General features: G+C 47.6%; 1 protein-coding gene across 6 annotated transcripts in view; it reads right to left on the bottom strand.

Moving 5' to 3' along the window:
• RSF1 (remodeling and spacing factor 1) overlaps positions 1 to 16,475 on the bottom strand; it is a 161,557-nt gene that overhangs the window by 42,487 nt on the left and 102,595 nt on the right. For all 6 annotated transcript variants that reach the window (XM_032770875.2, XM_032770877.2, XM_032770876.2 and 3 more), the window contains exon 11: positions 4,251 to 4,360. In XM_032770875.2, coding sequence (XP_032626766.1) covers positions 4,251 to 4,360 — 110 coding nt within the window. The remainder of the gene's footprint in view (positions 1 to 4,250; positions 4,361 to 16,475) is intronic.

Raw genomic sequence — 16,475 nt, 5'->3', positions numbered from 1 at the left:
GTCCATCTATGTGTCTGATAATTTTGTTCTTTGCTATAGTTTCAACCAATTTGCCTGGTACTGAAGTTAGACTTACCAGCCTGTAATTGCCAGGATCACCTCTGCAGCCTTTTTAAAAAATTGGTGTCACATTAGCTATCCTCCAGTCATCTGGTACAGAAAATGATGTAAGTGATAGGTTACATACCACACTTAGTGGTTCTATAATTCCATAAATGAGTTCCTTTAGAACTCGAGTGACTACTATCTGGTCCTGGTGACTTATTTACTATTTAATTTATCAATTTGTTCCACAACCTCTATTGATACCTCGATCTGGGACAGTTGCTCAGATCTGTCACCTAAAAAGAATGACTCAGGTGTGGGAATCTCCGTCACATCCTCTGCCGTGAAGACTGGTACAAAGAATTCATTTAGCTTCTCCATGACAATCTTATCATCCCTGAGTGTGCCTTTAGCACCTCAATTGTTCAGTGGCCCACTGATTGTTTGGCAGGCTTTCTGCTTCTGAAGTACTTTAAAAAAAATTTGTTACTTTTTGAGTCTTCAAATTCTTTTTTGGCCTGTCTAGTTTTCCATGCAACTTGCAGGCATTTCACTTTTGTGACTATACCTTTTAATTTCTGTTTACCTAGCTTCCTCATTTTCCGTAGCTCCTATTTCTGAAGTTAAATGCTACTGTGGTGGACCTCTTTGGTACTTTCCCACCCAGACAAGGATGTTAAATTTAATTATATTATGGTCGCTATTATTTATAGGTTGAAATATGCTGTAAAGCAAACTGGAAGGACAAAAGCAAAAGTATTCTTTTTTCATATTTTGTATTTTTGTTATAGGAAACTTTATACTTTTGAATGTGACTTTTGAATGTGACATACAGAAAGCAATTTAAAGGCCACCTGCAAACAGAAGAAAAAACAGTGTCTGTTCCCTCTTTGGTTTGATGTACAAAAGAAGACAGGAGAGTTTTGTTTAAAAAGATATTGTTTTATTTCTTGTTGGAAATTCAGGTCTTGTCTACCTTGGTTTCCCTGGAAGATACTGTGGATGAGAAAAAGGCTAGTAGGGAGATACAAGGAAATGAAATTGGATTAACTGTCTGGAGAAGTAAATTTTATTCAGATAGATAAAATTCTACTTCTTTTCCCCCACATATCTTTTTTAATTTAAATGTTCAACAGCTGAAGAAAACCTTTTAATAAAGGTTCAGCCCTTAACTGAATGTGAGAGAGATCCTCATTCTGTACCTTACATGCAAAACAAGGAAAACTATTTCTAATATTTCTGATATTTCTATGAGTGAAAACCACCAGGCTTTCTTCATAACAAAAGATTTCTGGCCTTCTTTGCACATCATAAAAAAAGAAATCCTCACATTTGCATGTCACCTTTAAAGTATATTTATGGTAAAATAAGCAACTCTGAAATGACACCTTTGTGAGGTTTATTCTAAGATACTTCCAAACAAGTTTATTTTCTTCTAACAAAAACATTTTCGCTTCATTTTGTCTTTGGAATAATTAAGCTATTCTTTCCATTCCACATGTCACTACTAACAACTATTTTGGAATCAAGCGCTAGCTGACAATTGTCTTTCCATACACGAAGCATAACAGATGGTAGCTTGCTCCTCTGCAGTTTTACTAGTTCAGTAGTGTTGATTTTGTATTAACCTGTTCATCGGTAAGTGATGCCGATGACTCCAAAGACACAAAGAAAGCAGGTATCCGAACAGAACTAACACACATTTTATAGATTTGTTTGTGAGCAAAATGAGACTTTAGAGTTTATTTCCCCTCACTGAAGGAGGGCCTACACAGTTCTTATTAACACAAACTAGACTTCCATTGTATAAGTGTGAATTTGAAGTCGAGTACAGACAATACACACACACAAATACATTCACAAACTCAAAGACATCTATGAGGTACTGTGCACGAGATACTTGTCAGTCATTTTAGATAGTAAGACTGAGTATCAAATGTTAAACTGCATGAAACAAATTATTTCCATTTAAAAATCACTAGCCCTGCAGGATTTTATAAACCCACTGCTGTACTGTCAAAATACCCTACAGGCAAAAATATTTTCCTCTGGGTCAGTGACTGCCTCAACTGTTAGGAACATGACAGAAATCTATAAAAACCTGCCCTTAGCATCATTTCTCTTACAAACTATATTGAATTCTGTATACCATCAGTGACATTTTCCTCAGTGTGGCATCCGCTGTTAACAAAGGGAGGTTACTCCTGAGGGCGTTCTGCGCCAAAAAATTAAAATTTCTGCACACAATATTTTAGAATTCTACAAAATTCTGCAAATTTTATTTGCCAAATCAATGTGGAGCCTCCAGGATGGTACTGGGGAGAACAAGCCACTGGCTGCACAAAGGGGGAAGATCACAGTGCAGCTCCGCCCCGGGACACAGACTCAGTGGTGAGGCTGCACCCAATTCTAACACAGGACCAGGCCTGCCCCAGAAACACCCCAGGGCCCTGCCCCTCCGTGCCAGGTGCGGGCAGGCAGACTCAGCAAGGCAGGATCCAAGTGTGGAGAGGCTTAATGTGGGGGGATCCAGGTGTAGGTTTAGAGGGTTCTGTGTGGGGCAGTCTGGGTGCAGGCAGCTAAGTGGTGGATCTGGTGGCACAGGGGCTTGTTGGAGGGTTCCGAGAGCAATGGTAATGGGACTCTGCAGGGGGGTCCAAGTGAAGCTGATTAGGGCTCAGTTGGGGGGGGAGTGTCTTGGTGTTGGGGGGATAGAACTCGGAAGCGGGGCTCACAGGGGAGGTCCAGATGCTGGGGGAGCTGGGTGGGGATCCAGGTGCAGCTGGTTGGGGCTTGGTAGGGTAGGGATCTGGGTGCGGATGGTTCGCTGAGGTGGCCCAGGTGCAGAGAGACTGGGACTTGGACTTGTGGGGGTGTTCTGAGTATGGGGAGGGGATGAGACTTGGCAGGAGAGTCTGCAGCATGAGAGTGTCTGGATGCCCGGGGGTTGGGTGGATGGGGGAGCAGTTCCCTGTACAGAGATCCCTCCCCCTGCAGTTGAGGAGCAGGAAGTGTGCGGGAGTTTGCAGAGCTTCCTACAGCTGGCATAGAAATTTGGGGTGGGTCTGACATGGCCCTGGATGCCATGCAGAGGAAGAGGAAGTCTCGTCCTCCCCAGCCCTGCCAGGACTAGCAGCTGAGCCCAGCATAGGGTAAGAACCAGGTCTTCCCCAGTCCCACCTGCTGCCACAATGTGATTTAGCTCTCTGCTGGGTACCCTGATTACCTGAAACATACTGCTGGGGAGGGCCACATGATTGCTCTTGTGGCTTCTCTTTGCTTCCCCATCAGAAAGTCATTCTTCTGTGGGGAAGCAAAGAAATGTGAGGGAGACAAATTTTGCACATGTGCAGAATTCCCCAAGGAGTAAGAGGTACCAAAAAATACCTACAGTTAATTAAGAGAAAATTCCTGAGTGCTCAGTGAACATCATACTGGCAAATTCATCATGTTATACTAATTCCCTATCACTCACTAAGAGCAGAGCCAAATTAGTTATTGGCTTAAACACTGTTGTTGCCGGCAGGGTTTTAAACAGTTTCCTTGTGGATCAACGTGAACATTGATCACTTAAAAGCAGCGGTAGCTATGCTGTACTACAGACTACTTCTGTAAGTAATCTACAGCACAGTTCTAGAACACACTGGGAGGGTGGGCTAGGGGGTGGAAATCTTATGAACTTGTTAGCAATAACTGTCTGGAAACAGTGGTGACATCACTATTCTGTTTCCAGCTATTCTGCAAAGGTAAAGTTCATTTTTCTCACTGTATCTTGTGATAAGGGTTTCATTTGTACATTCCTTCAGATGTTTACAGAGGAAAGGGGCAACAGGAAAAGAGGAATAGGAACACAAAGCTCTCAGATATTTATATTAGTCAGTCTTCTGTTAGAGGGGAGAACTGATGCATCGGCCTGCATTAGTATTTTGCATACAGTGCAATAAGAATAAAGTAATTTCTAAGATGGCTCTATTTCCCATATCACTGGGCTAACCGCTGTATCTGCTCTTACAGGTCAGTCATCTAAAGTGGCACCTTTGCTCCATGCCTGGTAATCATGTGCAGTATTCAAAAGTAAGACTAAATACACTATAAAATGATCAGTTGGCGAACCATAAAAGCATCCTCTCTAGAAAGTGAATGGATGGACAGAGGAAATGGCAATATATTATTAATATTCTCCAGTTGGAGAAAAAGGTGCCTACCTGTAACTTATGCATTTCCGTGTTCTAGTAGACCTCCTTTCAAGCCGTTTTGATTTTGACTTTTTGGAATCTTTCTTCTTTTCTTCCTGACTTTCTGTTATTTCTGGCTCCTGTTGAAGTATGACAACAAGTGTTAAATATGCTGGAGCAGACATCAGATAGCTTTGTCTCCCCTCTCAAGATTCACGAGGACTGAGCTGGAATTGTCTATTTTCATGTCAAACAGAGAAGTGGTGTGTGCAAAACATTTCAAGTTCCCAAGAGGCTGATTTATATTTAGGTACCTAGTTCACAGGTACGCAGTTCTCTTTGTAGTACTATACAAAGGCAAGATTTATGAGCAATATAATTCCGTAAGTATCTGGACTGAGGATGTAGATTACAGTAACAGTAGTGACATTATGTTTCTAGTTGAGGTGACACTTTCAGGCCTTGTCCATGCTACAGTTGAACAAGATTGTTGCCAAGAAGTATTTGCATCCATTGTAAACTGGGATTTTTTCTGTGTGTACCATATTGATCACCTCCTCTAGACAGCTGACAGTTCTGGAGAAAAAGATCCATATTATGTTCCCACTCTTTGCATACCTTTTTATGGTACAGTTTCAGTCCCACTCTAGACAGAGCTTTAATTCTATGCCATTATTTAACAAGCCTTAGTTTTCAATAAAAATTAACCTTTGAGCTGAATGTTTTGTTCTTATCAAGAGGTATGGTGGTGGTTTGTTTTTTGGGGAGAAACAGGCTTGTGGTGTTTTGTTTTTTAAAGTTTGGTTAAATCCCATTGAACCATTTCTCAGTTATCCAAGTGTGGAGGGAGAACATTTGGTTTAGCACAATGAGTTAGAGTGGAAAAGTCTACCTGACATTTATTGTTTGAACAAGTTTAAATGTAAAAGCTCATTTACTGTGCCTGGATGAAATCATCTGTTAGGAAGGCATAAGAAAAACATCACTTTGAAATGAGTTTATGAGGGAAAAAGCACAAGCTCTGAAGGAGCAAAACATTTTTCTCCCATTCTGAAAAAAAAAAAGGGAAGGTCAATAAATTTTTGCTACAACATTCTGGCTGAAATCTTGCAGACACAAAAGCAAAGCAATGCAAAGAATGATGGTTCCTTCGGCAATTGTAACTCTCAACGTACACTTGTATTAAGACAAACAGTTAATACAATATCCAGTATCAGAAGATCCTTCCTATAGTAAGGAGAGAAGTTATGGATGCTATGGGCACCGTAATTTTGACTTTTCTGACTTTTGTGAATATAAAAATCAAAATCAGAACACTGTTATTGTAGACTTTCTGCAGAGGAAGAACTCTGGACAGCAACTGGTTTATTTCAGGAAGTCCCAATACGTCAAATTACATTGGCATCATTTATTTAACAGTGTAGTTTTAAAAAGAGAACAAAATTTCTTTGGGGATGCATAACTGACTTCACCTATCAATTATCAGAAAAGTGATAATCAGAATTGAAAAAACGTAAATAATGTCTTAATTGCCTGTGAAATATTTTACTTAGCACTATTCATAAAGCTTTAAGCTTTTAAAATTTGAACAGGTTTTCTCGATCCCAAAATAAAGCAATAGCAATTAATATCCTTGCCTAATTCTTACACTCTCACCAGCTAAAATGTGAGACACTGAATTAATTCTCATCTACCTGTTAATTAATGTTTTGCCTTAAAAGAGCATTTGCCACTCTTAACACTTGGGTGTCCCGTTCCCTGTGACCACACAGGGACTGTTGAGTAATGATACAGAGTAGCCAATATCTTAGCGAAGCCACTCTTTGGAGCAGTCCAGAAAAAGACGGTTACTCACCTTTGTAACTGTTGTTCTTCAAGATGTGTTGCTCATATCCATTCCAGTAGGTGTACGCGCCACGTGTGCACGCTCGTCGGAAGACTTTTACCCTAGCAACTCCAGTGGGCCGGCAGGTCGCCCCCTAGAGTGGCGCCGCCATGGCGGCGATATATACCCCTGCCGGCCCGCCCGCTCCCAGTTCCTTCTTGCCGCTACTCCGACAGTGGGGAAGGAGGGCGGGTTTGGAAATGGATATGAGCAACACATCTCGAAGAACAACAGTTACAAAGGTGAGTAACCGTCTTTTCTTCTTCGAGTGCTTGCTCATATCCATTTCAAGTAGGTGATTCCCAAGCCTTACCTAGGCAGTGGAGTCGGAGGTGAGAGGTCGCAGCGTGAAGCACGGCAGAGCCGAAGGCTGCATCTTCTCTAGATTGCTGGACCAGGGCATAGTGGGAAGCGAAGGTATGGACGGAGGACCAGGTCGCTGCCCTGCAGATTTCCTGGATGGGCACTGTGGGCAAGGAAAGCCCGTCTAAGAGGCTTGAGCCCTGGTGGAGTGCACAGTCACATGGCCGGAGGAAGGTGAGCCAAGTCATAACAGGCCCGGATACAGGATGTCACCCATGAGGAGATCCTCTGAGAGGGGACAGGCAACCCTTGATCCGTTCAGCTATGGCAACGAAAAGCTGGGGGGATTTGCGGAACGGCTTCGTTCGCTCTACATAAAAGGCGAGCGCCCTATGAACGTCTAAGGAGTGCAGCTGCTGCTCCTTGCGAGACGAATGGGGTTTCGGGAAGAATACAGGTAGGAAGATCTCTGGTTGACATGAAAGGCCAGACTACCTTGGGGAGAAAGGCTGGGTCCGGTCTCAGTTGCACCTTGTCCAGATGGAACACCGTATACGGGGGCTCTACTACGAGGGCCCGCAGTTCCGACACCCGTCTAGCAGAGGTGATGGCTATAGGAATGCCGTCTTCCAGGAGAGATAAAGGAGGGAACACGTAGCCAGCGGCTCAAACGGGGGGGACATAAGTCGGGACAAAAAAATCAGGTTCAGGTCCCAGGAGAGGGGCGGGGCGGCGAATCTGGGGGTAAAGACGCTCCAGACCCTTAAGGAACCTAGTGCACCATTGGGTGAGAGAAGACGGAGCGGTCATCGCTTCCCGGGTGGAAGGTGGAGATAGCCGCCAAGTGAACCCGGAGAGAGGACACCGCCAGGCCTTGCTGCTTGAGGGACCAAAGGTAATCGAGGATGGTAGAGATGGGAACCTCGGTAGGGAGGAAGCACCAATCGTTGGGCTTGAATATACCTGCCGGCCGCCCGCTCCCAGTTCCTTCTTGATGCAGCTGACCGGACAGTGGGGAAGGAGGCGGTTGGAAATGGATAGACAAACATCTCGACAGAAACAGGTTACCACTCTTTCTCTTCTGAGCCGATGCTCATATCCTTCAAGTAGGTGATCCCAAGCCTTACCTAGGCGGGGGGTCGGAGACGTGGATGGTCGCGAGCGTGAAGTATGGCAGAGCGAAGGCTGCGTCTTCTCTCAGATTGCTGAGACCCAGGCATAGTGGGAAGGAAGGTATGCGACAGAGGGACCAATAGTGCCCTGCATAATTTCCTGGATGGGCACGTCGGGCAAGTGAAAGCCCGTCCGAAAGAGGCTGAACCCTGTGGAAGTGCGCGAAGTCACATGACCGGGAGAAGGTGAGCCAAGTCATAAACAGGCCTGGATACAGGATTATCAACCATTGAGGAGATCTCTGAAGGAGACAAGCAATCCCTTGCCCCGTTGCAGCTATGCTACGGAAAAGCTGGGGGGATTTTGTGGAACGGCTTGTTCGCTCTACATAACAGGCCGCGAGCGCCTCACGAACGCCAAGGAGTGCAGCTGCTGCTCCTTGCGAGACAAATGGGGTTTCCGGGAAGAATACAGGAGGAAGATCTCCTTGTTGACATGAAAGCCCAGACTAACCTTGAGAGAAAAGGGCTGGGTGCGTCTCAGTGCACCTCTGTCCCGATGGACAACTCGTATATGGGGGCTCTACTACGAGGGCCCGCAGTTCCGACCGCGTCTAGCAGAGGGATGGCTTCTAGGAACAGCCGTCTTCCAGAGAGATAAGGGGGAACACGTAGCAGTGCTTCAAACGGGGGGGACATAAGTCGGGTCAAAACAGGTTTCAGTGTCCAGGAGGGGGCGGGGCGCGAATCTGGGGGTAAAGAACGGCTCCAGATCCTTAAGGAACCTAGTCCCATCTGGGTGAGCGAAGACTGCGCGGCCATCGGCTTCCGGGTGGAATGGTCGGAAGATAGCTTACCTAATGAGCCCGAGAAGGGACACGCCAGGCCTTGCTGCATTGAGGGACTAAAGGTAAATCGAGGAGGCAGAGATGGAACCTCGGCAGGGAGAGGAAGCGCGATCGTGCATCCAGCACGTAAACGCCTCCACTGGCCGTGTATGTCGCTCCTCCGTAGAAGGTTCCTACTGCTAGGATCACCTGTTCCAACCGGGTGGCTAGCAGCCGCAATTACAGACCTGGCCAGCCACTCAGAGCCGTTTGAGGTGTAGCGACTGAAGTCCTGGATGACGAAGCTGGCCGTGGCCTGCGGATCAGGTCAGGTGAAGAGCAGGGGACAGGGTCGGCTACAGATAGAGGTCCAGCACACATGGAGAACCAATGCTTGCGGGGGCCATGCCAAGAGTGAATCAGAATCAGCGGGCTTGTCCCTGCGCACCTTCAAGAAGGACCGTTGTGGATTAAGGAACAGGGGAACGCGTAAACAGTGCGTCGCCCATGGGATAAGGAGGCCGTCCGCAACCTAGACCTGGTTATCGAGACCCTGAAAGAAGCAGAATATGCGAGGCACTTCGTTCCTGACCGGGGACGCGAAGAGGTCCATCTGAGAACTCCCCACCCCGGAAGAGCGCAAAGGACGGTCCAGAACGAAAGGGACCACTCGTGGGAGAGGAAGGAACCTGCTCAGCCGATCCGTCAAGCATGTTTCGAACCCCCGAGAAGGATGCACACGAGCGTGAATGGAGTGCTATGCAGAATTCCCACCAATCTTTTGTCCGACAACAGAGGAGGAGAGCTTGTGCCGTCTCTTGCTTGTTTTATAAGTTACTTATCGTCGTCGTGTTGTGAGAGGGGTCCCTGAAGAGGGACGAGGAAGGTGGGCGGGAGGGCGGGTATGAAACAAATTGTAGATGGTATCCACGCCACAGTGTGTGGAGGACCCAGCGGTCCGAAGTAAGCCGGGACCACGCCGGGAGGAAGAACGAAAGACGGTTGGAGAAAGGGAAGAGACGGATCCGTAGGAGGGACTGGTATAGCGCCCTCGGGCGCACCTTCAAAATGAGGGCTTCGGGCCGGAGGAAGGCTTGGAGGAACCTTGGTTTTGTCCTTCCTGATTGCCTACGCCGGCCATTCCTAGGCTGCCGCCTGGCAAAGTCCTGTCTTTGCCTGGGCTGCGGGTAAGGCCTGTGCTGTTGTTGAGGCCTGAAGGGCCTGCGTTGGGTGACTGGCGTATGCATCCCCAAGGCACGGATAATGACCCTATTGTCTTTAAGGCTTTGGAGCCGAGGGTCAGTTTGTCCGAAAACAGGCCCTGGCCCTCAAACGGAAGGTCCTGGATGGTGTATTGGAGTTCCAGAGGAAGGCCAGAGACCTGTAGCCAGGAGATGCGGTGCATCATAATGTCGGAGGCCAGAGTTCTGGCGGCCGAGTCTGCAGCATCCAAAGCTGCCTGCAGCGAGGTTCTTGCGACCTTCTTTCCCTCGTCCAGAATGGCTGAGAACTCTTGGTGAGCGTCCTGCGGGAGCAGCTCTTTAAATTTGTCCGCTGCCACCCAGGTGTTATACGTGTAACGGCTGAGAAGAGCTTGCTGGTTGGACAGCCGTAGCTGCAGGGCGCCTGCAGAATAGACCTTCCGGCCAAGCAGGTCCATACGCCTCGCTTCTTTGGACTTGGGGGCCGGGGCTTGTTGACCGTAGTGCTCCCTCTCGTTCACAGACTGGACAATGAGGGAACACGGGGGCGGGTGAACATACAAATATTCCTAGCCCTTTGAGAGAACCATGTATTTTTGCTCCACGCCGCACGCAGCGCGGGGAATGGAAGCCGGGGACTGCCAGATGGTCATGGCATTGGATTGAATGGTCCGAATGAAGGGAAGGGCGACACGAGTGGGTGCATCTGCCGACAGTATGCTTACTACTGGGTTCTCAATCTCGGAGACCTCCTCAGCCTGTAAATTCATGTTCTGCGCTACGCGCCTGAGGAGGTCTTGGTGTGCCCGGAGGAGGTCAAGTGGAGGGGGACTAGTGGTCGATGTGGTCCCGCCACTGCTTCATCCGGGAAGGAGACGAGGAGAGATACCCTGCAGGAGAGGATCTGTCGGCGGCTCTGCCTGGAGCAATGCCTCTGGTGGGCTGCTCAGGTCCTGAGGCTGAGATGACCTCTTCCTCTGTAGGGGATGGAGGAGGGCCGGGAAGAGGTGGCCTCCGGAGCCCTGTGTTCGGAGCGGACGAACGCAGGGATCGGCTGTGGGCCCTGGGCTTGGTGGTACTGCCCAGGGGGTCCAGAAACCCCACTGCTGAGGACCTGCTCTGCTGGGTCCTCGTGGAACAGATGCAGAGCAGGTCTGTCAGCATCCAGGTATGCGCTGTCGCGCTCGTGAAGAGACTGATGCCTGGAAAGAGACGGCCACGGAGAATGCTGGCGAACGGGGAGTGATACGGGTACAGATCCGACCTCCTGATGGCGGAGACCTCCTCGGTGCCAGGAGATCGGTGCCGTGAGCCATACCGGTGCCGCGCATCGAGACCGGACCTGCCACCAGCGCGTGCCGGGAGGTCGACCTGGATCTGGATCGTCGACGGCCGAGAACGGCTCTCGAGTCACGGTGCCCGGTAACGATGGCTCGAGCCCGAGCGGTGCCGGCGGGAGAATATTGGACCTGGCGTGAAGATGACCTACGCCGCGAGTACGACGACCAGTACCGCGTGGGTCGGACTGCGAGGCAGTGCCGGGACTTCCCACCCGTCAGCGATGCGAGCGGCGCGTCGCGAGCGAGACCGTCTCTCTCGGGATCGGTGCCGTTCCTGAGCGGTGCCGGGATCTTGACGTGATCCGCGCGGTGCCGACTCGGGGAGTCCAGGGACGGTGCTCGCCTATGGTCATGGGCTTGCTCTTCGATTGAAGAACCCGCACCGGCGTGTGCGGGGTTGGGGCAGGCATAGGCTCTGTCAACGCGATGAGGTCCCTGGCCAAGGAGAATGTCTTGGGCGTAGATGGGACACAGCTCACCCCAGATCTTAGCGGGAGCTGGGAGGGACCAGACTCACGGACCTCCGGGCCCGGAGTCGACGAAATCCCTGTCACGGCCGTGCGGCCGCGAGTCGGCGGCAGGGTGCTTCCGTCCAAGCCTGCTTAGCCGGGGTGGAGGACGTTGACGTCTTTTCCGGGGCCGGGCGCCGGAGAAGGACGGCGGGGGGGCAACGTGCCGAGTGCGCGTTTTTGGCACGGGCCCCGGAGTGGTCTGGTGCGCGGAGCTGAGGCGGCAACTCGGTGCCGACGAGACGAAGACTCAACGCGCCGCTTCCATTAGCAGAGTCTGGTAGGTGCTGAATCTCGCTCCTTTTGGTCTTGGTCGGAGGCCTTGCAAATTCGCACTTCTCAGAGGTTATGCGATTCCCCCAGGCACTTTGGAGGCAGGCGTCGTGGGATCGCTAGTTGGGCATCGGGCTTCTTGCAGCCGAGCACGGCTTGAACCCGGCGAACAGGCATGAGCCGGCGGCGCCGGGGAGGAGGGCTAGAGCCCACGAAGCCCGCTAACTAGCTTATATATAACAAGAACTATTAACTACCTAATTAAACTCACTAACTTATAACTAGAACTACAAATAGAACTAGAAACATATACGTGAACAGGAGAAGCTAGGGACGTGGAGGAACAGCTATGCCGCCGCTCACAGTTCCAACGAGCCGACACGGCGGTAAGAAGGAACTGGGGAGCGGCGGGCCGGCAGGCAGGCTTATATCAGCCGCCATGGCGGCGCCACTCTTAGGGGCGACCCCTGCCGGCCCCGCTGGCGTTGCTAGGGTTAAAAAAGTCTGTCCGCCAAAGCGTGCACACGCGCGTCGCGTCTTTACCTACTGGAATGGAGAGACTGCAAGGCACTCTCGAAGTAGATTGATTTTTTTCACCAAGCTAGCTATATACTAAGGACTTACATTAGTTTTAATCTGTCAATGCACAAAACACAGCAATTTACAAGTATAGCACCACTAACTGCCTTTAGCCTGAGCCAGAAACTAATTTTTAAGCATGTTTTTCAGAATGAACCCAATAGGTTTCAAAATTTTACCAAATGAAACTACTACCAAGTGTGAGGGTTTGCCTCCTTTGAAAAATGAGGCAAATTCTTATGTTAGTATCTCTTTTTTTTTTTGAGCCGCCTGACGTTCAGTCACTTATTGCCAGTAAATCAGATTGACCGAAATGCAGAAATAGAACACGAGCTGAGTGAAACTTACTTGTAGCGTGGGATGAAATGTTCTCAACTACTATGATACCCACATACACCAATCGCTCTTTCATTGGTGTGAGAAGGAAATTAAAATAGTGTTCACAAGGAGCCTGTTATCTAAGCTCGCGCTACAGCTTTAAAACAATGATCTAATCAGTGATCATTCAAAATTATTCATGCAGTCCCACAGAAGCAGCACCTATGCAGTGCCGGTTCACTTGCAACAAACTCCAGTTTTTAGGACCTTGGATCAAAGTAAAGTAGGTTACACATCGCCCCATATAACACGATCCGATATAATACAATTCGGATCTAATATGGGTAAGAGCACTGGGGTGCGCTGGGTCCTTTTAACGTGCTGCTGCGGAGGCCGCTTGCTTTGCATCTGAATTTGTGCTGGAGCCAGGGCCTCTATAAATCCCACATTGAGCCATGGCTTTCGGGGCCTTTGGGATGGGGATTTAAATGCGATCAGAGGCTCTGGCCACTGTGGGGCGCCTGCTGGGACCTTTAAATCGCGCCGAATGAGCTCCGCCGCTGGAGCTCTGGTGGTGATTTGAAGGGGTCGGGGCTCCACGGCAGCAGCGGGCAGCCAGGCCTTTTAATCATCTGGTGGAAGCGGGTCCAGTACCGCACGGATGTTTTCTGTAGGGTGTTGCCGGTTACGCCATAACCGGGCCATACCGCTATAATGTAGGTTTCTCAACTGATACCAAGGCTCGTTGCGGTTTTGGCTCCGAGGACTGCCTTTCTATGCTCGGATACAGGTGTATTTCCTAATCTTCCTAATCGTGAAGGATCCACAATCTTCCGATTTCCATATGCAACCGGAGTGACTTTACCACACGGGTTCAGAAAACTGCAAATGGTCTGAAGGAACAGACACCAAGGAGGAGAGGAATGGGTTACTGGGGTGAGGATGCGAGGTGTAACTAGTCAGATACACGATTCCAAATTAAGGAACATTTTTAGAAAATAAGAGAACTGGCACTGATTTCTAGTCTAACAAACGCAGAGCATTGGGCTGTGGACGAGTTCTCCCAGCGTAAGCAAACATCTCCTTGCAGGGAATGTACAATCTAGACCGGACAATATAACTGTGCTAAGAAATTCTATCTGTAAGAGAGCCATGCATATTGCTGGCAGGGGATGCGCTAGTGTAGATGTACATCTGATAGCCTCTTTCTCCTCATCTCCCTCCTACTCTCTCTCATGAAGCATTGCTACAAGTAGACCTCAGAGTTGACGAACACCAGAGGTTACGAACGCACCTGGAGCTCAACACACACCATATCTCAAATGGCAAGTGCACAATCAGGCCAGCAGCCAGCGGACCAAAAAAAAACAAAAAAAAAAACAAACAATGCAAATCAGTACAGTACCTGTGTTAAATGTACACTACTAAAACAAATAATGGAAGGTTAAAAAAAGTTTTTGACAAGGTCTAGTCAGGAAACTGTTTCTGTGCTGGTTCATTTATTTAAAGATGGTTAAAGCGCATTCTCTGCTTCTCATAGCTAAAGGTTTCAAAGCTGTATTATAGGCAATGGTCAGTTGTAAACTTTGAAAAGATCCAGCCAGTAACGTTTTGATTCAGAGTTCGGAACGATTCAGATACGAACAACCTCCACTCAACGGTGGTCATAACTCTTGAGGTTTACTGTGTTATGTTAAAATAGAGAAGCAAAATTCAAGGCCCAAGTGCGAGACTTGGGTGGTTTATGAGCTGAACGAGAATCCTGCAGGCTCTACTGTCCAGCAAACATTAGCGTAAGCAACTGCCTGCGAAATCACCATGTGGCACTGCATGTCTACGGTAATGATACGTTCAACACATTGGCACATAATACCCGGAATAGTGCATATAACTTTATATTTGTAGGTGTTAGTTTGGCAGCCATATTAATTATTAGTTACACAACTTAATATATTTACAGTAGTATATACTACTACACACAACACACACACACACACACACACACAGAGTAACAAGCATCCGTCTATGAAAATATGTTTCCCAATGTTTGCATTTGTCCGGTAGCAGATCGAGATTTTCAAATATTCTTATAACTGGACATCTGAACAAGACTTCATTTTCTCAATATCCTTCTAATGAACCGATTGCAGAAAAAGAATATGTCCAATCTTTTTTTTAAGTAAAAGCAGCAAATATTGTTTTTAAAAGGAAGCTGACAAAACAGTAAAGTGGATTCTGGATAGTTCTCCTATAGCTGTAGTAATGAGGCCACATGCTGTCACAATTTTATATTACTGTAGGGTAATACCTGCACTGACATTTTTGGCTTTATTTGAAAGTACTTATTTTTCTATCCCAGTGCCAGTTCCCTAACCTTATAAATCAAAAAGAAACTCTCTCCCCCTCTGAGTGCTACGAGACCTGGGTGGATGGAGAGAAAATTGCTTCATCATTTGTCTAGCAGACTTAAACTAAGGGAAATTCATGAAAAATAATCTCTTGATGCAAGAGAAGAAGCTGCTAAAGGGGAGAACACAGATGTAAAAGCTTTAATAATCACATTTTCTTCTGTACTAGGATTCATTGCCTCTTCCACTTATTTCCTATGAAGCAAAAAAATCAAGTACAACAAGGGAGTGAAGAGTAAAATTCAACCAGGTTTTACCAGAGAGGGTCTCAAGTACTGATCCTAATTCTGACAGTCAGGAACCCAACAGATTGTATAGGAAATTAGGGGATAAAAAATAGCATTAAGGATGGAGCCTGCAATGTTGTAGCAAAAGTCTTATATTAGACAGGCAGATGAAATAGTCTGTACCTTCCTTACCAAGGAGGAACAAATGAAGGCTCAACATTTAAACTAGCAGTTCTCAAACTGCCTGCCACGGAGATGCACTGGCTTTCTTTTATCTCCAACTGTTAAACTGCATTAAAAGAACCTACATACACATTATCTCGTACTATTATTTTTCAGAGGGGTAGCCGTGTTAGTCTGTATCAGTAAAAACAATGAGGAATCCTTGTGGCACCTTAGAGACTAACAAATGTATTTCAGCCTAAGCTTTCTTGGGATATAACCCACTTCATCAGATGTATGGAGCAGAAAATACAGCAAGCAGGTATAAATATACAGCACATGAAAAGATGGGAGCTGCCAAGTGGCGGGGGGGTCAGTGCTAACGAGGCCAATTCAGTTAGGATGGATGTGGCCCATTCCCAACAGTTGACAAGAAGGGATGAATATCAGCAGAGGGAAAATTATTTTTTGGTGATGACTAGTGGCGTTCTGTTACTTTCTTTGTTGGGCCTGTCCTGTAGTAGGTGACTACTGGGTACCTTTCTGGCTCTGTCAGTCTCTCTCTTCACTTAGCCAGGTGGGTATTGTAGTTGTAAGAATGCTTGACAGAGATCTTGTAGCTGTTTGCCTCTGTCAGAGGGATTGGAGCAAATGTGATTGTCTCGTAGAGCTTGGCTGTAGACAATGGATTGTGTGATGTGGTCTGGATGAAAGCTGGAGGCAAGTAGGTAAGTATAGTGATCAGTAGGTTTCCAGTATAGGGTGGCGTTTATGTGATCATCGCTTATTTATACTTTAGTGTTCAGGAAGTGGATCTCTTGTGTGGACTGGTCCAGGCTGAGATTGATGGTGGGGTGGAAATTGTTGAAATCCAGGTGGAATTCTCAAGGGCCTCCTTGCCATGGATTCAGAAGATGAAGATGTCATCGAGAAACCGAAGAACTGGAATTAATTTGCAACCTTGAGACCATCAAATTAAGCCTGAATAAAGACTGGGAGTGTCTGGGTCACCACAAAAAAATAATGTCCCCTCTGTTGATATTCACCACTTCTTGTCAACTCTTGGGATGGGCCACATCCACCCTAACTGAATTGGCCTCGTTAGCACTG

This window comes from Chelonoidis abingdonii, chromosome 1, assembly GCF_003597395.2.
Source record: "Chelonoidis abingdonii isolate Lonesome George chromosome 1, CheloAbing_2.0, whole genome shotgun sequence".
Lineage (NCBI taxonomy): Eukaryota > Metazoa > Chordata > Testudines > Testudinidae > Chelonoidis > Chelonoidis abingdonii.
Note: the sequence above shows the minus strand (reverse complement) of the source record. Positions and strands in the feature narration are given on the sequence as shown.